The sequence below is a fragment of the Labrus mixtus genome, chromosome 18 (assembly GCF_963584025.1).
Source record: "Labrus mixtus chromosome 18, fLabMix1.1, whole genome shotgun sequence".
NCBI lineage: Eukaryota > Metazoa > Chordata > Actinopteri > Labriformes > Labridae > Labrus > Labrus mixtus.
Genome location: NC_083629.1, coordinates 3,974,785 through 4,000,323, shown reverse-complemented (window position 1 = coordinate 4,000,323; position 25,539 = coordinate 3,974,785). Strand labels below are relative to the sequence as shown.

General features: G+C 38.1%; 2 protein-coding genes across 3 annotated transcripts in view; one reads left to right on the top strand and one right to left on the bottom strand.

Annotated features, from left to right (window-relative positions):
* The window catches only part of babam2 (BRISC and BRCA1 A complex member 2), a 95,348-nt gene extending 72,474 nt beyond the window's left edge, over positions 1-22,874 (bottom strand). The window contains exons 1-4 of the mRNA XM_061062690.1: positions 22,747-22,874; positions 21,367-21,522; positions 20,462-20,538; positions 15,648-15,742 (exon numbers count right to left, since the gene is read on the bottom strand). Of these exons, the coding sequence (XP_060918673.1) occupies positions 15,648-15,742; positions 20,462-20,538; positions 21,367-21,503 (309 nt within the window). The 5' untranslated portion in view covers positions 21,504-21,522; positions 22,747-22,874. The remainder of the gene's footprint in view (positions 1-15,647; positions 15,743-20,461; positions 20,539-21,366; positions 21,523-22,746) is intronic.
* A 111-nt stretch (positions 22,875-22,985) lies between these two features.
* The window catches only part of rbks (ribokinase), a 39,759-nt gene continuing 37,205 nt past the window's right edge, over positions 22,986-25,539 (top strand). Inside the window, exons 1-2 of one of the 2 annotated variants that reach the window (XM_061062691.1) lie at positions 22,986-23,118; positions 25,412-25,473. In XM_061062691.1, the coding sequence (XP_060918674.1) occupies positions 25,415-25,473 (59 nt within the window). In that variant the 5' untranslated portion in view covers positions 22,986-23,118; positions 25,412-25,414. Of the gene's footprint in view, positions 23,150-25,411; positions 25,474-25,539 lie in introns of both variants that reach the window. The other variant, XM_061062692.1, reaches the window with a different exon arrangement.

Here is a 25,539-nt window from a genome sequence, read left to right as displayed (position 1 = left end):
ATGGCCCCATTGTGATGCGCAAACCGAGACTCTGATTTGTTGTTGTCAACTGTCAACTTCGAGAAAATCACAGGAACAAGAAGTGGTCCCTTATGTAAGGACAGGGGTGCAGGAGAAACACTCCTTCTATAATTACAGTTAAGGTTTCCTCATGCTCATTAGTTGACCTCAAGTGCTCCCATGCAGCTATTTACCGACCAATGACAGAGCAGCTGAGGTTGTTCTAGGCAGCTCCCAGGTGAAACAGGGTGGAGCTGGAAGAGGTCGACTTCTCCCTGCGTAAACAAAGGCTTTCTCTAAGAGGAAGAAGAACACTGTGTCTGAATTTGTTCCTCAGTAATAAAAAAAAGGAGTGCACCACTTATTTTGACTGCATGAGTGTGTTAACTTACTTTCATGGCAATGCACCTTGTTGGTACACAGCCAGTTCAAGGCAGGACTGTTATGACTGTGAAATGTGGTGATGGTAACTGAGGTCAACATCTTGAATACTTAGTCCTAAGGATGAACCAAGCAGCACCGCTGGTGTAACAAAATGAAGCCAGGAGAACTTGAATATGTGAACGAAGTTTCCTGGAAATTAATTGAGTATTCAGAGCTTTTGAAACCTTCAATTATTTATTCCTTTAACTTCCAATTCCAAGTTTAGTTTCTGTTAACATCCAAACCCCGCTCTTAAATGGTAAGATGGATCACAGACAACCTGAGCAAAAGCATACTGCCTCCTGTAGAGCTTATTGAATACAGAATACAAATGTCTGCCCAAGGCGCTTTTATTGTGAAATGCTGCTTGACTCACAGGAAGGAACTTACGGAGCGCCGCTAGAGGGAAGACAGTGATATATCAAAAAAGTGTCTATTATGAGTAGACTTACAATACAAACACGTGTTTAAATTTGAGTTTTCTAAGTCATCATGGCCTCTTAAGAAGTCAAATGTAAGCTTTTTGCCATTTCAATAGATTTATGATGTTTTTTGATGATGTGGATAACGCTAATGTTTCAATCAATTAGAAACAGAATTAACTGATCAATTGCTTTCAAAGATAACAACTTTGTTAACAGATGAACAGTTAACACAGTTACATTTTTGATTGACTGTGCCCATCTCTGTGAGAAGTCACCACTTAAATAAAAAAAGAAAAAGTGGGATTTTACCATAGAAATGACTCAAATTGGATGGCACCCACCCTATAGCCAATAGTTGTTATGATATTTCAGTCTGAACCAAAGCAGTGGACTGACCCACTGACAAGCAGAACCCCCCAAAAAACATGGCCATCCCTCGAGCTCTGCCGCTATTGTGGTTAAAAACACAGTTGTGGTCAATAACAGGAAACTGCTCTGGTACATCTTGTATTGTACTGAATGTTCTGACTTTGAGTTAACAAGGTAGTGCTTGAAAGCTGCAGCACAGCATTGGTCGAACATAGAGGGAGAGATAGTAAAAAGCACTGAGCCAAAAAAGCAATGTCCATGGGTTGCAATGTTTATGTGTTTGTGTGTAGACATGTGAGTCTGTACCAACTCTTCACTGAATTGATTTTATCCGCTCTGCTGAAGGCAGTATGTGCCAAAACAAATCTATGTGTTTTTTTTTTCATGAATAGGATAAGCCCTGCAGAAAATGTACAGATTTGATACATGAAAAACAAAAGATGTGAAAGGCCCAATCCAGCAGAGTTTGAACTCTTGATGATTTGCATTGAAAAAAACAACAACATGGCCTTTAGCTCATTCTGCATGAAAGAAACAGCTCCCTTAGGGCTTTATCCACAGGGGGTAGATCCCAAAGCTCTCCACAATTCTACCTTGTTCAATTCAGACCTTGTAATCCAATTATTTTGTCACAACAAACTGGCTAAAACAGTGTAAAATGATCAAACTTGGCTTATGATCAAACCTGTCACTTCTAATAAACAAACCACAGATTCTTTACTTTTTTGAAAAGGGTACAAAGCCATTCATAATCTTATTACCTTAAGATATAACGATTTAATTTGATTTAATATTAATGTTAAACGCTGGATATTAAAAATGTATTAGATTAGTGATTTTTGGTATCCAAGCCAACGTAAATAACAGTCAAAATAGAAAAGTGTGCTGACACAAACATTATTAAAAGCAAAATTTTGAAATAGACAACCTGCTCGTGCTGCCGACTGATTAATTAACTCAAAAAACACATTTCAAATTGTGCAGGCTGGCTGTTTGTGGATGTGAAAATGAAGAAAAAGTTTGTTCTTGAAGGAAAACAATGAAATGAATTAACATAGAAATATGAAATGTGTTGGGCATGTATTGACAGCCTTGAAATGACAATGCTAACATGTTAGAGTTTAGCAGGTATCGTTCACTGTTAGTTTGGTGCGTTGGCATGACAACAGATATCCTAGATTGATGGAGGTGTCAGTAGTTATTTCATACTATACTGTAACTGATATAGCAACAGACAGAGATAAATGATGAACTCATTTATTCAAAATGATTTCATTGCATTGAATATATCTGTAGCTAGATTTACTACAATTCAATTAGTGATTGTTAATATACAATATTACACTCTAATCTATCATGCCAATGTCATGAGGGGCAAGAGGAAAAATCCCCAAAGTAAGAAGAATCCATCCTCTGGGGAAGCCTGATATCTGTACAAAATGTCATAGGAATCTATCCGACAGGTGTATAGAAATGTTGGTTTGACTGCCAAGAGCCAGGACAGTTACAGTTATAATAGTAATAGTAAAAAATACCAAGAACTCTTAAAAATAAGTGACATATTCAGAACTGTTAGAATGTAGAGATTTCTTTCAGCTACACTTACTCTAACACATAGTAAATGTATGTTGAGAAAAAGGTAAAAGAAATCATCAGGAATGGTGTTTTCCTTTAAGAACAACATGTACACCTAAATTGGGCACTTCACACTGAATAGACCCAAGTTGACAGAATTATGTCTTCTTGTGCCATCCGTCTGTATACCATCTCCCATCCAATATTTATCTTAGGCCAATGAGAGAGGGACTGGCATCTGAAAATGCAAGATAATTATATAGGCCAAGAGAAGATATTTGTTTTTACGTCTTAAATGTGATTTTTATAGATGCTGGCAACCTGATCCAATAAATCGCTGTAGACTTGAAAGTGTGAGGCATTAAAAAACTCCAAAGTATTAAATTAATCTCTGTTAGTCTCTAATTCAAGTGTGGGCTCACACCCTGTTTCGCCCCCGGAGAGTGCCAAGTCTAAGATCATGCTAAATTGCTCTTGTCATGTGTTGAAGACACTTGGCATTCTCAGCCCTGTGTTTTTTTCCACAGTGATCTGCGCTGTTTGTGTCCAAAACAGAACAACTTGTTGACACAAATAGCACTTTTCTGACTACTTAATGTGGTTCAGGAAATGCTTAAGCCCAGTATCAGGGCTGATAGTGTTGTCCAGTCTTATTCTTGGCACTCAGGCCTTTTTTTCCCCCCACCTCCCATCCAATCAGCTGGTGTTTAAGAATTGTGAAGCCACCAGCCATCTCTGGTCACAAACAATGGCACACCAACTAAAAGCATTCCCAGACCTGTCAGTGAGCCCTGCCAATAATAAAGTCTAATAAAAACTGGAACGCATTATTCCCAAAAGCGGGAAGGAAGCAGGAGAAACAGTTGGTACACTATGCCCAGGTTGACATAATCTTTGTTTTATAGGCCATCTGAGCTCCATTGTTAGAGCAGAAACAGGGGACGAGCTGGAGCAGCAGATAGGAAGTGCTCACCAGTGCATGGCATTCAGGATTACCAGGGGGTACCGTGAAGTCGGGAATGTTTCCTTTTCCTTCACTGGAGAGTGCTTGGGTTGGCTTTAAACTCAATTTTTGTTGTGGGAGCTTTCCTGATTTCTAAATGACGAACAATGTCTCATTGTAAGAGACCATAACTTCTCCAAGGGGTTTTACTTTTCTAACAAAGTAGGAAAATAAACAATTCTTTCTCCAAAAATATGCTTTAACATTTAGTGTACAAAAACAGAAAAATGGTGCTGATTCACATTCATATAAAGATGGTTAATTAATCTACTAAGGCTGTAAACATTTTGAATGCTTCGATACTTTTTCGATAACATGTTTTAAGAGGATACAATGTCAATTTTTGTAATTTATAGATTAATAAATAAAAACAGAAGCATGTTTAAAAATCACGGATCTCGAGTGTTACTTGAACCTTAAGCTGTTGCGAGGAGGGAGCAGTGGTGGTGCCTTCAAATTCACAGGTCAGCAAAATACTGAAGACCCCAAAAATTATTGGATGTCTACAGCCATGGTTGTGAATCAGGAATTCATGTATTTTTTTTACTTTTACCCGTGTCCTACCAAATTAAGTTTAAAATTCTGCTACCTTGACAACCCTAGAATCTACACATCCTCTTGTCGTACCTCGGTTGTGATCATAGGGTGGAGCCATGGTGTTAACGTCCAGCAAACCAGCATAAGTGATTTTGATTTTGATTTGAAACAGATACGGTTGTTGAAAGTTCAATGACTCTTGTGTTAGTGATCGTTGTATTTCCTCCTCTTGCTTACGCTGCTAATCTGGTGCATCAGTGCTGCAGGAGTCAACAGAGCTGTCAATCATGACCCCCATAGCCTTTAAATATATCATTCAATGACAAACTGAATCCTAAAATTAACTCACTCAGACATAAATCAGCATCACTTAAATGACAGAAACCATGAGAAAAAAATATTTTTTGTGTATTCTAAATTTTATAGTTTGAATTGAGTCCCATCTGTTAACATGGAGGAAGAGGTTTTTATGACCTATACTGTTACCTGTCAGTAGGGGGAGCTCCAAATGTTTTGGCTTCACTTTTGGGGAGCTGCATGTCAACCTTGATTGAATGCAGTCTATGTTCTATGCAAAACATGTCAGTAATACAATACAGATTATTTAAAAATAAAAAAAATAAAAAATAACTATAGTTCAAAATAGCTACTCACTGTAGGTTTAAGTGTCACTCAAATTGAAAAAGAATAATTTGTTAAGGACTATTTTTAGTTGCGGATTAACAGACATTTGTGTAAAGGGAATCTCTCTTAAACCATTTTCACATATGCACTCTGAATAATATCTAGATAATTACAGGAGGAACGCTCCGGAGATTCTCCCGACCTAGGTAAGACGTGACGTAAAAAATCAACGCGGAAGTAGCGGCCGTAGCAACAGAGTCCGCTACACAACGTTATAATGAGAATGTTTGCCTTTATATCAATGTTATGTGTAATCCAATGGAATGACAACATCCACAAAAGAGAGGAGAACAACATACTGACGAACAGAAAACATAATGCAGACGTTTAATTATGTGCACGGAGATCGTAGTGGTCGCGTGCAGACACTTTAGACAGTCACTATATAAACGACATTCTTTCTATTGGCTGGAGTTGAAATCTCCGTAGTATATGCTGCCGCGTTCAGACATCAGCTCACTCGGATATTCTGCGGATAAAATACGAGGGGTCTGGCCGGAGAAACTCCGGGTAAAGTCTGCGCGAAAAATGCGGCTGTTTGCGTTCACACATAGCCTAAAGAACTTCCGGAGATTAGAGATTTCTGTATGTGTGAAAAGGGTTTTAGTGATAGTATAACTGTATTATTTGGTTTGACCTTTTTGTGGTAACTAATGAGGAATAGAAACAGTGGAAAAAAATCACAGCTCTTATTTTTGAGCCTCACAACTTCTGCATCAGTCAACAACTCAAGTTTTTGGGTCATGCTGCACACAAAAATAAAACCCTGCACTAAATTAAAGGGAGACAAAACAGCATTATACTGGGGAGTTGAATAACTCTTTTACCAATTCAATCTAACATAATTCAGTTTAAGTGTGGGCTTTCCAGACAGTATGGCTGTTATTATTGTTTCCTCATGCCTGCAGAAGTACAACACAGGACGCACTAAATAAAAACACCCTTTTTACAATCTTCCGAAGCAAAGACAGCTGTGTCCGCCTGCTTGAGACCTACAGCGGCCAATTGTCTGATATTCAACCTCTTCAAACTCTCTCTGGCTGAATACTTCATCCCCACGATATGGAAATCCTCAATCATCTGCCCTGTGCACAAAAAGAGAAACCCTACCTGTGACAATGAGTACTGTCCTAATACAGGAGGTTGAGAAGCACACTGACCCTCATTTAGGGGTTAATGATGCTGTCCTTACACTGCTCCATGGTGCTTGTATACATCTAGAAGCCCAAAGCCTATTTGACAATGGTGTTTGTGGACTTCTCAAGAACTTCTCCTCTTAATGGGTGCTGCTGAAAAATGAGCACCAAAACTGGTTCTCTCTGTCCTTTCATTTCTTAGAGGAAAAAAACTAAATGGTCAGATTTAATGGCCTCCTCATTTTCTCTTGAAACCATCCCCTCTGGAGCGCCACAAGGATTTTTTCTATCTTGCCTGCTCCTCATTTCTTACATGGGCGTCATATAGCGTCAGATACCGCACACGCACGCCCGCCCGCACGCCCGTGTTTTACTGATGATATTTAGAAACTTCTTTTATTGTTTCACTCGTGAATGTTGTCAACTTTTTGTTTTTAGTCTGCCAAGCTTCGTGTTGTGTTTGCACTGATGCTTTAATAAAAATGAATTTCTCATTGAATTGAATTGAATACATATAGAACAATAGCCTTAGAATCAAAATGGATTCATCCAGGTTAGGATGGAGTGGACTAAATTGTCATCAGAGCTACAAAAAGCAACTTTTTCATTACTCTTCAAGCTTTGTTACAGTGGTCATATATGACGATAAAGCATGCACTTGCAGAACCTAAAAGCAGACAGTTAACATTTGCAGACTGCGTAAGTAAAGGGAACAAACTAAAAAATCAAGACAATCCTGGAATTTCCATTGTGACTGCTTGTAGCTCACTTATCTTATCTGCATGTAGGATAAGTGAGAACATGTTAAAGTTGTATCTAAACAGACCCTAGGGGCTTAGAGCTTTAAGGACATATGCACACAGAATGTCAAAGAGATGCAAAACACTGGGGGAATTCCCAGAATTCTTAGTGAATGCACGCTCCACTGGACAAGTCTAGACCAAACAAATCATACATGAGGCACAAAGAAGGGGACAGAAGGGCAGACCAATAGAAGGATTAGGTGAGTAAAGAGAGAGGTGCATTTAAAGATAACTGTTATGTGCTGCTGTGCAGCATCCTATACCACGGCAGATGATCATGAGTGTAAGTCATGCTCTTTGGAAATGTTGACTACATATTAGCAACAAGGACAGTCCGTTCAAAGTCGTTTTCCTCGTAACATTTAATAATTAAACTTTTTATTCAAGCATACTTACATTTGTGGTTTGAAATGGCATACTTGTTTTTAACCGTTTTTAGCCTGAGTAACAAGCCAGGATATAACTGTAGTGCGCTCTGTTTTAGGACTTAAGACTTCATTATTTTTCATGAAAAGTAAAACTGTACAGTAGAAGAAGTAAGTTGACAGGGCGGATGCGGCTCAGTCGACTGGTCGTCTCTCAACTGGAAGGTTGGGGGTTTGATCCCCAGCTTCTGCAGCCACATGTCCGATGTGTCCTTGGGCAAGACACTTAACCGCAAGTGGCTCCCACTGCTTCATCGGTGACACATGAATGTGAATCCATGGGATTAGTTAATTCTGATGGTCATTTAGCAGCCTCTACCACCAGTGTATGAAGGGGTAGGTGTGACCTCTGATGTAAAAGCGTTTTGAGTAGTCTGAAGACTAGAAAAGACTAGAAAAGCGCTTTACAAGTCCAGCAGATTTATTTATGGGGACTTTTTTCTTTCCCTTAAAAGCAGAAAAAGAGTGTGAATGGTTAATGAAAACTCCTATGTGAAGGAAAACATTTGAAAAAGCTTTAAGCATGTTTGGCTGATTGACGATTGTGTAGGCAAAACTTCAGACATTTTAAAAAGCATTTATGAAGGTCTGTGAATGAAACATTTGTACAGTAAGACTGTGTTATTAATACACTTAACCAAATATCAGTAATTAACAATGGTAGATAAAAAGTAGTGTTGAAGGAAATCGTGAAAATGAAGCACGAGTCTTTGCTCTGGGATGCTGTGGGCGTGTCCGTTGAATGTGCTGAAACCACGCCCACTCATAGAAGAGACACATCTCTCTCACATGTTTGATAAGTGCTTAGACCCGACAATGGAGAGTTCATCCGTCTAGCCCAACATCTTTGAGCTACCAGAGCCAGAATCAAATCCAGAACCAGAGGGAACAAACTTTCTCATTGAATAGACAGAGCGAGCTGTTCTTCAAAGTCTATGTTTCCAGCTGGAAGATGCAATTAAGGATTAAAGGCAAAGCTAGCTAGCAAAAGTGCAGACTGTAATGTTGATACGTGTAGTAAGTCCCAATTAAGCGGTAAAATCGTAGCTGCTTAAGCGCTCAGTGCTTTTATATCATTGTAGTGCTGGGGGGGAGACTATGCTAAGGAACTCCAGTGTGTCATTGAGCCCCCCATTTGGCCATGCCCCCCAAGAAAACCAAAACTAAAAGCATGAAAAACTTTCAAACTGTCTACATCCATAATTCAGTCCTAGTTCTCAGGCTTTTCACATTTACAGCAACTTTTTTCCAAACATGTATCGTGTGATTAGAGAGCAATTTGCTTCACGCAGACTTTCCTCCTATAGTATTTTAAACCTATCAGGGCTTAGTATTCACACTACACATAAAAAGGAGAAACAGCAGTCTATACAAGCGTAATCGTAGGTCCCAGAATGTTTAAAAAAATAAACAGAACAGCCGATGGAGGAAAATCTGAATCTGAAACGCTCAAAAGATTCCTTCTTCGTCAGTAATCAAAGGCATGCATGATTTGTATTTACTGGGCCAAAACACACAAATACACATGTTCAGGGTTTCTCATACGGTTTACTTTACACAACTGCAATAGCTTTAACTGTCCGAGCATATGTGGGTGTTTACAGTAATTGTCTACAACAAATCATAGAAGGGAGTGGATGGCAGAAAAGTTATGCAAATTACAGAATTGAACATCACAGTCACAAAATAACTATCTTAACCAAACAAAAGCAAGCACAATTCACCAGAACCAGATGGGCGCTTCATATGTGTACTGGGTTGAGAATTTATTACATCAAATTAAAAAAGACTTGTGTATTTCCTGCAGATGTTTGCGTGAAACATTTCGTCACCATTAACTGAATTGGGGAAGAACAAAAGAACAATGTTAAGCAACAGCACATCTTCTACGTCAAGACATTTTACTTGTTAAATACCTCTCCACCTACCCTCCTTTCTTCCCTCTTTTTTTGGTAACTTCTTCCTCTTTGGTTATTTTTCCAAGCAACTCATGAGTAAACCAACTCTGCTGTTTTCCTGTCACTAAGTTTGCAGTCTTTCCAAGCCCCTCTCCACTGCACTGATGCGTCTCCAACAAGCCAAAGCTGGATGCAGCCTTGCAGACATTAAAGGTGCACTATGTAGATTTGGGAGTGAAATTTGAAAGTTGGAGAAGTGAAACAATTCTATGTTATATTTTCTGATCTAAATACACAAACTTTATTCAAAAGAAAAATGGGTCCCTGGAACACTGTTTGGAGCTAAAAAAAAGTTACCAGGAGAGTTATGGTTTCACTGTTGTGGGCCCCCCACCACAATTTCTCGCACAGCATTTTATGAACATACACCACATAATCTGTAAATTACTCCAACTTTCACATTTCTCTACCAAATCTCCATAGCGCACCTTTAATGTGGTTTAAATTGTCAATGGAAGACGGTGTAGATTGAGAGTGTAAATTTGTTTTGATACGTCAAGACATTTCGATACCACTTTAAAATTGGGGATGTTCCTAGCTAACTAACTGTCTTGTCGTTAAACGGCCTTCAGTCTTCCCTGCAGCATACTGTACTGTAACAATCACATGCCCATGTTAAAAGTGACACATTGCTCAGGTGGATATTCCAGTTTAGCATGAAACAGCCTAAATACAACTTTATCTTCTAGCTCAAAGGCAAACCGAGCTGCTCCAACTAGATGCTATCAGTTCAATGTGCTTCTTTACATCTGGGTTGCAGAGCCAGGAGAGCAGGTCCATTTACATTAGCAAATAGCCACTGCCCGTCTATGGCTACAGCGCCAGTTTTCAGTTTGAGCATTACACTTGATCGGCATTTAAGGCCAAAATATGAATAATTTGTTCAACCGACTAGTAATTCTGGTGCCGACTAGCGAGGGTGATAATGTTTAACCTTTCAAACACACCCTTTTTGAAAAACTATACAGTCTCTGTTATCTAAACGATTGATAGTATCAAAAGTATGAAGCTTGAAAATAAAAAACAGCTTTAGTCATATATTCAACCCAACGCTGTAAAAGTTATGTTTCTGTTCCTTACAGACAGAGAGCAGAGGAGATAACACTGTCTTAATTGCACTGGTAAATTGCCATGGTTTTGGTACAGAAATGTTACCCTTATGGGGTTCACAAGTTTGTTTGAAAATGTTTGGTTATCAAAAAAAAAATGTTTTCCCAATATTCAGTCAATATGACTTCTAATTTTGCTTATGTGGGATCTAAAAAGGTATAAATATCTTTGATTTATTCTATTATCATATTGAGGATTAGAATTCTGGTATCATTACATCCATAGACTACAGAGCATGGTACATGTGGCTACCTTTTATATTGCCAGTTGAAATTAGCATCCAGATTTATATCACATTTAACACAAATGACATGCACCTTGTTAACCAAGCTAGCATTAGCACTCACAGAGAACTCTTCTCCAGCAAAACTCTACGGTCAAAACGTGGTCACTGCTGGCTTGCAAAAAAAAATAGCATTAAAAGAGTCAAACTTTCCAACCTTCAAAAATGAAGTACACAAACCAATGGGTGACAGCATGTTGGCTTCATTTTTGGTTTACACTAATTCAGTTCCCATGGTTAAATCAGCATTGCATGTTTTATACTATTTAAAACTTTACTACAGTCTCTACATGTTCACCACATTTAAGTCATCTCTGATGCGCCGCAATTTAACTACAGAGTGGAATCAATTAAATCTTAAAGTTTAGCAGGCTATAAATGTGTCAAGAGCGGTCAAGTGATCGTAAGAGTAAGGGGCCAATCCACGGTTAATTTAAGATTTATTTCCATGCTAAAAAGGAACAATGTCTCCCCATCTGCCCTAAAATAAACCCATTAGAGTGACTGATGACTTTCCAAAGCCATAACTGTATTGACCAGTTAAAAACAAGCATTATGCACAATAAAGCACTCTGAGGTAAGGAACAGCCCTGGTGGCCAATTAACCCGCTGTCTGGATGCTATTTAGCCTACAATGCACTTGACAATGAACCCTTGCACCCATAACAACAATGCAACAGTGAACCTCAATAAATCTGAGGCAGACTTTGCCCCCATTCTGTATTCCATGGCTCATGGAACAGTTTTACTGTAAAGGATTTATTTGTGGTCTGTGTGGCCTCTCATCATGCAGCAGCAGTACTTAAGTCTTTTTTTATCCCTCGTGTGTTGTGGCTTTAGACGTTGAAAGGATTTTTTCTTAATAGTCACTAATGTTTGATGATGTCTTCATTATCGTGGCTGTAGTGTTTTTAATGTTAGAGTGCCAGGACTCTTTTTCCGGATGTTTTGCAACAAGATTAATGAAAAAAGACTCGTTACCCTGCACATCTCTGAAAGAAGCAGAACACAAACCATTATTTCTCACATATTAAAGCTCCTGTGTGGGGTTTTTAGCTGGTTGTGAAAATGACTGAAATTGATATGAATGTTTCTTTATTACCTTCAAAGGCAAACAAGACCTTCTGAGAAAAGACAGACAATATGTATATGGTTATATTTAGTGCCTGAAACCACTGCCAGAGGGTATGCGTCAGACACGCTGAAGAAACAGCCATCTTTTACATCTTCCAAAGAAACGCTTCACAATGATTGATATCCTGGACCGTTTCAAGATTTTTTTTTTGAGAAAATGTTACCTACAAATGTAAAGGACAAGATCAGAAAATAGATTAATGTGTATCTTTGACCAGAGGGGGTGCCAAACTGGGCAAGAACTGAAAGTATTAAAATGATTAAACTAAATACAAATCATTTATTCAGTATAGCATTAAGACTGACCCTGGCTTGTTTTTCACGTTAAGAGAAATCTGTCATTTTGAGGTGGTCAAAATAAAACAAAAGTGTTTATAAAGTTTGTAAAATACAAATATAAAAACCTGACAAAAGTGTTCTGTCTGCCCTCGTTCTTAGGATTGACATTGTGTCCAGTGTAGAGGTGGGAAATCAGTCAAAGTCTGATAGGTTACAAGTTAAAACTTTTCCAAGAATAAGACTTTCATGATCAATAATGTGACATGCAGGAATGGTGTTTTTTTTTTCTTTTCCAACAGAATTACATTTCTGTCCAAACAGAAACATGTATAACTAACCCACTCAAAGCCTGATGACAGCAGGGGGAAAAAAACACAAGGCTAAACAGAGAAGCTAATGATACCCCTGACCGGCTGTAAACAAGAGTAATGTGTTGCTGAGACATCAGGAATTCAACCAGCCACTAACAGAAGACCTAAAATTAGCCTAATGTTAACGCCCACTGGATAAAAAAAAGATTAGAAACAGATTGCTGGTGAAGGCCTCAAGTGACTCCTCGTGGATTTTAGGTCATTTAAGAGTCTGAGACGACATCATATTCGTATTTCTTTAATTTAATTAAAGTCACAAAGTATTCTGCAGAAACCTGGACAAGTGTTTTAAGAGGATTCTTTGTTAATGCACACGGTCAGGGCTGATGGTAAAACTTTACCAGGGGGATTTGGGGGGAGCTGGAAGGAATTGCTGGGAATTTAGCGTTTTACAGAGTTAGTGGGGGTTGTACTTACTGCAAACATACAGGAAAAAGGAGTGAGTAGGAGAGGAGGATCTCAGGGCAGAGAGAGAGAGGCGAAGGAGGATTATGAGAGCAGGAACAGCGAAACACAGCAGGAATACAAGTGAGAAAAATAAACAAGCGATGGGCTGCCAAGCACTGGCTCAGCAGAGGTACTTCCCCTTATGTGCACAGCTGGATTTGTGAGACGGTGAGCAATACTACCCGCTCTTCTCCCAGACTCTGACACAAGCAGGGGAATTTAGCTTCTCCGTGTTAGACTGCTTCAAAAATAGCCCAGGATAACTGCATGGTAGTCACTTAACAACAGTGAGAAAAGACTCAATCGAGTGCTGATCTGCATCAAGGCCTAATAATCTCCCTGAGTCAATCAACGCTGAGAGACATGCAAATCCTAGTCATACCTGTACAAAGTCGCTTATTTGATTAACTAGAAAACAATCAGACTGAATTTTGGCCATATACAATAATTAAACCAACCCAGTGTTCCCAGGAATAGGAGTTGTTTTTGATACAAATACCAGTAATGGTATTAGGGATGGGTTCTCGAGGTTGACGTCATTCAAAAAATGTTTTCAGTTCTGACGCATGTTGTTTTAGGCTACCTCGAAAAGTGATGTCTGGAAGTATTTGACCAAAAAAAAGACGATAACGTGCAGTGCAGGATATGTGGCGTTACACTTGCATGTCATAGAAATACTTGTTCAATTTCTAACCACATGTGCTTAAAAGGAGAAGGAGAAACCAGCAGAGACCAACAACAGGCAGTCTCACAACAATAACCTGCTAGCTCTGTCTGCACATGTTGTGATGATGAAGATTAGCCTGCTAATAACCAAAATGGTGACATGAGATATGCTCCTGTTACATTTTGTGGACCCTCCTCACCACCACAGGGTCATATGTTTATATAAAGTGTTATTTCATTCAGAACTGGGATTTGAAGCTGGCTGTCCTGTAGACATGCAGTACTGATGAGCAGTGTTCTGCAACGACTTTTTGTTATCCCAGGTTGCATAACTGACACCCCCCCAACCCAAAAGAAATTTAAAAAAAATCATACAAAGCACAAAATAATGTCTGTTTTCCCAAATGCATCAATGCTTTTTGTAAACCTTCCAACAGTGAACGAAAACACTCTGCTGAGCCAAGTTTTTTCTTCTCTTACCCAGAACTTTGCCTCACCAGATTTTATTTGCCAAAACCACGATCAATCCCCAACCTTAACCACACAGATGTTGCAATATGCAGTGCAAAAAAAAGATTATCTTATAAGTACAATGATGTCAAAAAAATAATTTAAAGAAAAATATGTCTGAATGTAAAAAAGTGTTTACAAACCAAACTAAATCATACTTTTAGTACTTCCTTCTTATAACACATTTTGGGATTGGACAATCAAAATTCTTGTTAAGGATAGAAATTAAGGTGACGTTACAAAAATTAACAAAGATTATGAGGAACTTATCGTCAAGTTGAAACTGTTTGTGGTCCAACAGCTTTAGTTTCAATACAAACTTTAAACCTCACTTCTTATAGAACAAGACAGTGCTAATGCAATCTGTCTTTGAACACTAGATTTAATTCCAGACATAAAAGTGCGAAACAAAGTCTAGATATGTTGAACTTACCATTTTCTGGTTGGAGATAAACGCTAAAGAAATCGATATTACAATATGTCGTCATGTGCTCCTTGCAAAATACATGTATCCATTCAGATGTTACAGAATCGATATGGCTGCAAAGCTGTGATGACAGTTTTTAAAGACAATTGACCTATGGCCATAGCTCTGGGATTAAAATATCTTAATGCATTTCTCGGATCTCTGAGGACCTGAATTGAAGTGTTTAAGATGGAGAATTCTTTAAAATACAGGAAATATAGCAGGATACTCTGCTGTTATTCTCAACAATAAAGAACAGCTGTTGTATTGAACTCTGTGTAGGACGTGGTCATTATCCAAAATCAATGTATCATATCGTTGCCTCGTGATACGTATCATATCGTGGGGTTGTGGGAAATACCCAGCCCTTCTGTACATGTTGACAGAAACACATTTATACAAGCATAAAAAGTGGCTGTTCAAAACAAACCCCGATAAAGTGACCTTCAGAGTTAAAGTCAATCCTCCAATAAGTAAGTAGCGGTAGGTTCTCCGTATTATCTTTACTACAGGACAGGTTAAGGTAGATCTTCAACAAAATAATAGTCTCGACCTTTGATCGTGTTGAGACTAGTTCCCCAGTGAAACATGGCACCAGGAAGACAATCATATTTACAGATAACCAGTAAGTCAAAACAGAATTAATGGCATAAGGAAATACATCATCTGCCAGCTATTGCAACATTTTCAGCTATTAAACGATGCACGCCCCATGATGTCTGCACATTGCTTACATAAAGGCTGTTTGTGGCACTTATTCAACCCCCCTCTGGCTACTTGGATCAGTGACGTTGGGATCTGGAATTTGGCGCATTTGTCTGACATTTATGATCAGGCAACACGGCAACATGGAGAACCAGGCAAACGTGTGCAAAAGATGAAAAAGATCTGGCTTTTGAGTGGGAAGAGAACAAACACAAACTGTGGGGTGTCTTTGTTTTCTTGTGCTCGCCGTCACATTTACCAATCCAACACATTAGTGTTCCAGAAAGACTTGATTCATGGTTCCCACATGAATGCCTGCACGCGTGTAAAAAACTTACTGGTAGTTCTGAAGGTTCAGGGAGAAACTCGGCATCTTCTCCAAAAATGAAATCCGGTGGCAATTCTGGATACTGTGCATTGAATATGATATCCCCTGAGACAAAAAGAAGAGAGAAGGAGGAATACTTATTAACCAATTGTCATGCTGAGTCAATGTTTTATATTTATGAATCTATCAAACGTATCTCATACAAGATGTTTCTTAAATATTTGAACGGTTTTCAAGTGCAATTGTTTAAATATCAATATGCCTTAAGGATATAAAGAGTCTTTTTTAACACTGCTAAATGAAGGTAAACTTCAGTGTGAACTGTTTGACACCATTCAACGTAGCCAGTCTTAAATCTGACATGCAGTGGCTTGTTAAGGAACTGTTTGTTCTTTTCAGCGTCTCTCTAAACAATCTCATGATATGCAGATGTTGTCGAGCTCTGGGGTCTTTTAATTGAGTTTCCTACAGTGGTGAGCAAACTAGATCTTTACTACTGGAGTCAATCAAATCATACCAAACAGATCAGATGTGTGATTGCTTCATTCATTTTTTTTGACAGAACACCTAGAGCCATAACAAAGTACAATGTTCATTTTGTGCGTTTCAAGGAATGGAAAATAAAAACACATGAGTGAAAAAGACCCTCGCTGAGGCAGGTAGCAGACCTCCTAACATGATCACTTAACTCATTACCTGGGCTGGTTCACAATGTTCCTTTATTATGTTACACAATCCTATTTATGTGCTCAAAGATTGTTCTGTTCTGCTTTTTGTCGTTACAGCAATGGAAAGAAGGACGCACTTGTACATATGAAAGATTTTTTTTTTTTTTTTCCAGTGGAGGAAGGTCAGGCTGTAAATATGTTGTGAAAAGAGCCTGAATGAAGTGCATCGTCTTCTACATGGATTGGACATGTGCATTTTGCACGTGTATGGTTATGCAAAGGTCTCTCTCTCTCTCTCTCTCTCTATTAGTATACATTGCCAACCAATTTGAATGCACATCACTGTCTGCTCAGCTGCAACACCCTCCGACATGTTCTGCAGACGGTGCTGAGAGGGTTGTAATCTGTGAGTCTACTATAAACAGCACATTACAAAACCATTTCTAAATGACCCCAGGCATTGTTTCTGCCTAACAGGTTCGGCAAAAGGAGTTTACATATTAGCCAATATCAGAAAACAGAAGCAGACACCAATATACTATGTGATAGACCCAGACCAACCAACAGATATATTGGTCAGGTTGTAGTCACAAACCACTGGGAATCTGTCAAGATGTAAAATGACATGGAGGTCTTAATGTTCAGCCTTTTATCAGTTATGATAACTTGGACTTTTTATGTATATATTTATTAAACTCACTTTTCAGTCTAAGCACTGTATAAACTGTCTTCTCAAAGTCTAACTTCAACGTCAGCTGAGCATTAATAGATGTAATAAGGTTTTTTTTATAGGTGCAACAACAAAGGCTGAAATGTTTGTTGAGCAGAACCAACCTTTGTGGTTGAATAGAAGGAGGGGCAGGGTTTGCATTAATAGTGCTTAGCTCTGTGCAGAGTGTGCCATTCTTTTGCACGCTACCAGAAGTGTAGGCAGGTTCATAGGCTGGCAGAGACCCAACCTGCGGCCCTGCATCCTTGATTAAACAAACCTTCTTCCTCAGGCCAGAGCACAGGAAGGTGCATGTATGGTAGAGCAGCTGCAGAGATGTCGCGTGCCATGCCAGTGGTCTGTTTTTTGTTTGGGGGGAGGATTGCAGCTTTCATGTCTCAATGAATTAAAGACTTTTTCCCAAACTATGGCAGTTATAACACACACACACAGTCAACTGTATAGTACTTTAGATTTACTAAAAGGATGGAAAAGTAAGACTTTGTGGATCTGTCACGATATGAACCCTGAAACTCATAAGGCATAAGGAGTTCATACTATCTTACTTTAATCCACAATTGTTTGTTTCATTTTTTTCACATTGTAGCTGTTGTCTATTTTTGTTCTTTACCTTCCATGCTGTTTGAATGAATACATTGAGGGTGAGTGCTTGAATGAATGGTACTAAATATGTAAAGTTAAAGCTCACATATTATGCAAAATACACTTTACCATAGTTTTCAAACGCTAATATGTGTCCCTGGCCTGTCTACAAACCCCCCAATTATGCTCCACTTTTTAGAAAATGTGTGCTCAAACGGGCCGTTTGGAGATTTTCCCTTCATGACATCACAAAGGGCGGTAACCTCTCCGCCAGGTGGGTGACACTCCCACAGCTAGGTGTTTGTTCTGCCCTCTGAGTCTGCCTTCTCACCTTAAATTACTGGGCATGGAGGGAGAAAGCCTGAGCCACCCTAGCCTTTCCAAAAAAGGGCGTGGTTAAACAAAGCACTGCGTTTAAAGCTACAGACACAAAAACAGCCTGTTCTGAGCAGGGCTGAAATAGAGGGGTTTATAGGCATGATCAAATACAGGATCAGAGTGGATTTAGAACAAGAAATTTCACAGACTATGTGAGCTCTGAGACTTATTTAAACTGGTTGAAAAGGAGAATAATATGTGACCTTTAAGTTTAGTTTAGTTAATCTCAACATTTAAAAGAATAAAACTCAACATTTACATAATGCAAACTAAAGAAATACTCAGGTGCAGCTACAAAACTTTGAAGATATATCTGGAATCTCTCAGACCGACTTTTAATCACTTTTACATGTTGCCATGTAGCTCCACAGCTGTGTTGCATATTCTTAAACCCTAAATATTCCTCAAGTCTAGCAACAACATCCTGACATTGGCCACAGCCATTTCTGCCTAAAAGGAATTTCAGAAAATATTGCAAAATAAGCAAAACTAACTTCCCCTTTACTACACCCACTTTTGTTTTTTTCCAAGCAGGGCCACATTTGCAGCACACAGTGATAAAATAAATACCCTTAATAAAAACAGCATGTCTAATGTTCCCAAACTGCAGGCTCAGACCTTATCATCTGTGGCTTAGAGACTATTCTCATTCAGATGTGTTATTTTCTAGTTTTCTTTTGAATTTATTTTTAAAAGAGACAGAACCTTTTCTAAAATAACTTTCAGAAACTCCTGTTTCAACAAACTATGAAGGATAGATCTTGCCTCTGTCTGTATCTGATCTGTAATTTTGAAGTTAGTAAGAATATGAGTTGCAAACGTAGCCAGAAAACCTGCTAAATAAAACATGTGAAATAACTATGGGTGTAATTGTGCAGGTAGTTGTGCATTTTCGCAAGCTTTGAAGGAAAACATCGTATTTATTTATTTTGCTCATCTCCTGAACTTGATTTATTCATGATGCTTTAAGACTCAAGACTTTGCAGACAAATAGCAGATTTCTTATCTAGTGACAAATACACTTTCTTTGTAATGACCTTGTAACTGGATTTGTGAGGAGAAAAACTGCTCGTGTCAAATCAAGAGATGGTAACTGATGGTATCTTTTTCAGGATGTGTACGTAAACACATGCCTGATATGGGTGAGTCACCACAATTCCAGTAACACAGAGTTGAATTCATCCTAAACCAAGATTATTATCACATAACAACACTCTCAGCTCATGGGGAGTCATGCTCAGAGGGGAGAGTGTCTGATGTGGGGACTTGATTCAACAGAGAGAATCCCTTCCAGTAAGAGTTAAGTGGTACAAACTGCAACATGTTTACTGATTAGGTATCACCGCAATAATACTCATCTTGTTTTTGTGCCTTAAGAATTCCTTAAGTTATTTTGACCACACTGCTTGCTTAGTAACTGCAATAACAAAATCTTGGTGTTCCAGCGTTTGGTGAATTGATGCATTTCATTCAGTCGATGCAGGATTTTCATTGACAACTACCTCAGTTGGCTGGAGCTCCTACTTCCAGTTTCCTCACTGAGCCTCTGCTCGCTGCATAGTTCACCTTACTTTTAGTTTGATGTAGAATCTGTACCAAGTCCAATATAGGTGTAATTTAAATATCGGATGTTGGCAAAGTACAGGCTCATTGCTCCTTACGGTAAATCCATTAACCAGTTAACATTCAAATTAACAATTAACAAATTGCAAATGAAATGCAGTTTTTGTACTTACAGTTGAATACAAAGAACAAAACAATGGATCAAAAGTAGACACAACTGTGTGTCAATATGGCTTTAATTCTAACTTTCACTTTCACTTTTATTTGCTGTGTAATAAAACCTGGGCCCTATTCTTGAATATTTGGGAAACTACATGTCTTATGTTGGTTGAAAGGTTTTTGAAATTCTCCATTAGATTACTTCAGCAAGCAGCCAAGAGGCAGGCAATGATAGCCTCATGGTAATCTTTCAGGACAAATGTGACTGATCACAGACATCCACTAAAAGTTGTAGTTTTTGCCACTGACAGGCTCAGATTCTTCTAAAATACAGTCGAACAAACATTGAGAGAAGGATCCTGCAGAGGAGGACATTTTTCTCTAACAGTTAGTTTCTTTTTGTAACCTAAAACAGCAGTTAAATCGCTCTCTTCAAAGCCAACCAGACGCCATTGACAAAAACAGTAATTATGCAATTACAGTTACAGTCGTTAAAACCCTTAAAAAATGTAGCCATAAAAATGGGCAAAGGTTTCAAAATTCCCTTTTTAAACTGGGGAAAACTTCAGCTGAACAGTACTTCTTCATCTACTACAGCTGCCTGACTTAAACATATATTACACTAACAGTTTCTCACCCAGGATTATTTTCTCAAAAGCCAAGAATAAATATTCACCAACCCAGAACAGCAGAGACTGAACTCATTTATTAAAATAAAAAGGGTGGGTAGACGTGTTTACTCACATTTCAGGGTTTCTCCGGCGTACGGGATGTGAAGTTTGAAGCGATCACAGGAGGGACCCGGGGTCAAAGTTGTGCATCTGAAAATTGGAGGTAAATGAAACAACATAAGAGATAAACTAATCGTCTGAGAACAATCTTACAGATATAAAAAGGATGTCATCTTACAGATCTAAAATGCAATAAGTTCAACACACATGGAAGTGATGGATTTATCAATCAGTTATCTTTAATTATGGGACATGTCAGTAAAATATGTAGTATGCATGTTTGCATGTCAGAAAAACAGTAGTGATCATTTAAAGGAAAGGTCACTCATATAGCGCATTCACATCTCGTTTCATTAGATGGACCAGTAATCTTTAAAAGAGGTACATCATCAGAAATGACATATTCTATATTTATACCATCAGGTGTCACTGAACCAGAGATTTAACATTTATTAGGTTTTCTGACTAGATTTTAAAAGTGGAAGACAAAACCTCTGAGTGACCAGTCAAAAGGTTTAATGGACGGCCACAAACTGCTGGTGGGAAAAAAACTGAACCTCAGACCTTGCTCATTATGTCATGAGCAACAGCAGTACAAGGGATTCATTGAAACAAAGCTGGAATTAAAACTGTCTTCAGAAACTGCACGCTATCATCTTGTATGACTGTGTTATGATTGACTTCTGACATGACTTGACTGACTGGTAACAGTTTGATTATGAATCATTTCAAATGTGCAGATATATTTGTTTATATGCACATATCAACTTAATCTGTAAATAATTAAATATTCACATGTTTGCTCCACATGTCACCATCTTTCTCATGACATTTGAATGAAGCATCATTGTGTTGCCATGTAGACTGGATTAACCCTATGTCCTATCATCAATGTACGGTTTTAAAACATCTCCTCACCCAGTTTTGAGGTCGGTCACACGGAGACAGTTTGTGGAGTCGAGTCCAACTCGGCCGTTCCGCACAACGCTGCACAGCAACGGCCGCAACTCAGGTGAGATCCGGTGCAGAGCAACCTCAGGGGAAATGTTGTTCATTTTATCAACTCTGAGGAGTCTGTGGAAATACAGAAACACGTTAATGAAACACTTCAACGTGAATAATCAAACAGTAAACTATGCTTAGACTTTTATGGAGAACTTGATAACCTATTTTGATGTAATTTCATTGTAATGGTAAGAGGCTTTTATACCACATGTCACACCTACATATTCACACACTGATGTTGTGGGGAGACCATTAGAAGTAACTAATCCCATTTATACGCACGGACATGTGGCTGCAGGAGCTGGGGACCGAACCATCGACCATCCGGTTGAGCCACAGCCGCTCATGGATGTTGTGCCATGAACATGTTGTATCTATGTCAGTCAGTTTCTCTTTATAATAACAAAGCTTTGAGATGCATGTTAATATGATAAACACATCTGAACAAGAAGAATACACCATGTTAAACAGGATGTTCAGATATCGTGGGGTTCAAATATGGAATTCCAAAAGACACGTTGTTAACGGCTCTTTGTCTACAGAGATTTTTAAAAGGAAACTGTCTTCACATTTAATCCATGAGGTCAAACTTTTGCATATATAAAATATATTTCTTAACTCACTCATTCACTCCATTTTTATTAGATCAATGCCTGTTTCATTTAGCTGATAGAGTCTTTCTGTTGTATGTGTCTAAGTGTGTGTGTATGAATACGTGTATAGGTCACTGTATATGTGTTTATATTGAAATGGTGTAATTGGATTTGTTTAGTTGATTTATTTTAAGAGGTGAGGTCTCTTGTATAAGCCTGTTGGCTTCTTGACCTCTCCTGACACACTTTTGATGTTTCTGTTAATCCTATTGTGATGTATTCTTATATGTGTGCTAATAAATAAATAAATTAAATAAATAAATACATGTTTATCCATCTCTATACACCTCTGAGTTACAGCATGAAGGTAAAACGATGTGAGTACAAAGAGAAGTCAGGAGGATTTACAGTCTACATGTTTGAGTTCTGCTTCAGTTTTAAACACAGACACTTTGGATGTGAAGGACATCAATAATCTTATGTTCTTCGTTAACTTTAACACTCATTTGTTCGGGTGACATGAGTAAATAACTACACAGAAAGTTGTCAGGATGTAAACAGCGTCATTCAGAAACTTGGCTTCGTTAGCTTAGCCCGATATGAAGCTTTAAACTGGCAAAATGTGAACAATATTTTGCTGTGAAAAAACACCTGTCGTAATTGTCTGTATGAATACAACGTGCGAAATGAGTGTAGGTACCTGTAAGAGACTGAAAACAGAAATTATAAGCGTTTACTCCAATGTTTACTTCATGCTCTCAGAATATCCGGTACATATTGTTTGGGTCCTTTGAAAGCCCCGCTTTTAGTCGTCTCTAATAATGCCTGCTTAAAATAATCAGCGTTTTTATTCCGAGAGCCAGCATTTTCAGGGATTTATTGCTTTAAAAGTATGTTTTGTGTTATATTATTGTCCCCTAACAACTTACATCAACCCAACATTTATATACCTACAGATTCAATGGCGTATTAATATCTGGCATTACCTTTAAGGTACGCAGCTGTCACTGTGCACTTTGTCCGTCACTTGCCTGTAGCTGTCCACATTGCAAAAACACATTTGAATAGTAAGGTCAGTATTGTGTCACATTTTCTCAACAAAGGTATATCTCGCTGTACTCTACATAACGTCAGAGGTCGTCTAATTAAGCTGTTACGTTTTGTATTACAGTTTTTGACGGGTTTTTTATCACAAGGTTCCTACATTTCCAGAGTTGTAAAATGTTAGACATAATACGAAGCTTTTTTAAAGTTAACTTAATATTATCATTTTATAGATTATATTACAGCTTTAGATACTTTACATTTTCACAATTTAGAGGTAAATGCATATAATACTGTTCAGTAAGCCTCTATAACATGTCAACATGTTTTATTTCTTATATATTTCTTATTTCATTATTTAATGTAGTTGTTAGATTAGTGTCATACTGGAGCCCGTCCTACAACCATTCAACAGTCAGCATTATGTATAGCCTACCTCTCTGTTCATTATAATTTAGGGATTATTTAGAAGCTAAAGTAAGGATATTCTAGCTCAAGTGCTTTTTTTTATTTAAGTAATTATATAAAAAAGCTTTTTTTCCTTATTTATATGTTCATCATACATCGACAAGTCCTCAAATCATGCAAATGGAATTAGTTTTTTGCTTAGAGCCATTGATATTTTACGTCATCCTTCCCTGTATTGTATGGCTTAAAGTGAGTTATTTACCTAAATTAAGCCTTATTGTACCCTGATCAAATTGAATTTTAAATATATGCCTACATGCATTTTTCCAACTAACATAATGATAAACCAAATTGCAGAGTTGGTTCAAGTTTCCTTTATCTATGATCAAATTGAAAGATAAAAACCCATTGCAGATGCTGAAAATCAAAAACACGTTTGTATGTTTTGTAAAAATAAAACCGAAAGGTAGCAGAGGGACAGAAATTGTGAAAATGAAAGTATGTGCACTAAGACTAATGGTGTATCTGACTGATTAACAACCGAGAAATTCCACTTTTATACCAGAATGATTTAGTATCCACTAGAATATCAACAATAAAATGTGTCTATTTTGTTATCCTCCAACCTTTACTTTTTTATGTAAGTACATGAAGGGTTCACTTCAACAAACGTCTAAAGTTGTCTTTTTAGTGTTCTTGTATAACTAGAAATATGAAACTGTAGATAAAAAAATAGCTTTTAGCAGAAATCGTTTGTCTGAGGTTGAGGTAAAATGGGTTTAGCATAAATGTTTTGCTGATTACAGTCATTATCTGAACTTCTGAAATGGTCATATTATTGTAATACCAATCATTATCGAGCAAAACTCTGGACTTGCATGAGCAGAAATCTTGTAAGGTTTTAAAAGGGGGTCCAACAACCCCATTCTCTTTTGGATTTTGCTCATGGCTCTGTTTAAATTGTTGAACCCACTCTTTGCGGTTTTGATTTGCATTTAGACTAAATCGTTTCAATGTAGTCTTTTGAGTGCATGCTTTGTTCTAGACCTAAAGATGTGTGAGTCAATTCTTAAATCATCTTTAATTCATTCATTATGCAAATGTGCTGTTTCCCTGTGGGCTGAGGTGAACCTCTGGTAAAGTTATAGTTTATGAGAAATGATCAAACACGTTTTAAAGTCTACAAACTCTCATGCAGGACGGTCAGCTACTTCGTGTGAATTCAGTGTCACTTTTAACATGAGAGGAGAGCATTTCCTTGATGCTTCAAGTGCTCCAACAATGCAGATCTCATACAATTCTCCTGCAGCAAAGACGTTAAGAGTTCTAGGTTAGCTTTGCATGCCTGCCGAGAGGAGACAATATACTGCAAGATGTGGGAGAGAGAATTGAGCCATCCTGCAGCCAGCGGCCAGGCTTTCAAAATCTTCTGCTGCCTAGGCAGAGATTTGAGGAGATTAACACACTAGCATTAGCTCTGATACAAGCAGAGGATTGAATTAATTATAGACTTTGCTGGGCTGAGGTACATTCACGTCGTGTTGCAGATATACCCCACAACCCCCCCTCCACCCCCAATAAGACTGGAACCTGTCCAACTCAGCCAGCAATGAATGCTCTATTTTTACCTTCATCCTTGTTTCAGTCATGCTCATGCTAATGTGGCAGATAAATAATATCAAATGGTTGTTTTGTTTGGGTGGGCTTGGGAAACTATTTTACATGTTTTGCCTGATGTGCCCTGAAGGAGTCCGCTATGATTAGATTGTGTCCTTGTTAATGAATAGGCTTTACTCTTAAAGCTGGTCAAATGTTGAACATTTTCATTTCAAAATCATCCAAAACATGTTCCAATGAAGAATTGGATTAAGCTTGTTGTTACTATTGAAATAACACGTGTGTGTATTCATCAGATAATGACTGAAGAGGCGTTGGACGTGATGGTGGTTGGTTCCTGTATGACTGATTTGGTGAGGTGAGTAAACAAGCCCCTAACTTCACCTTTACTTACAAGTGAATCTTATCATGTCAATACTTTGTG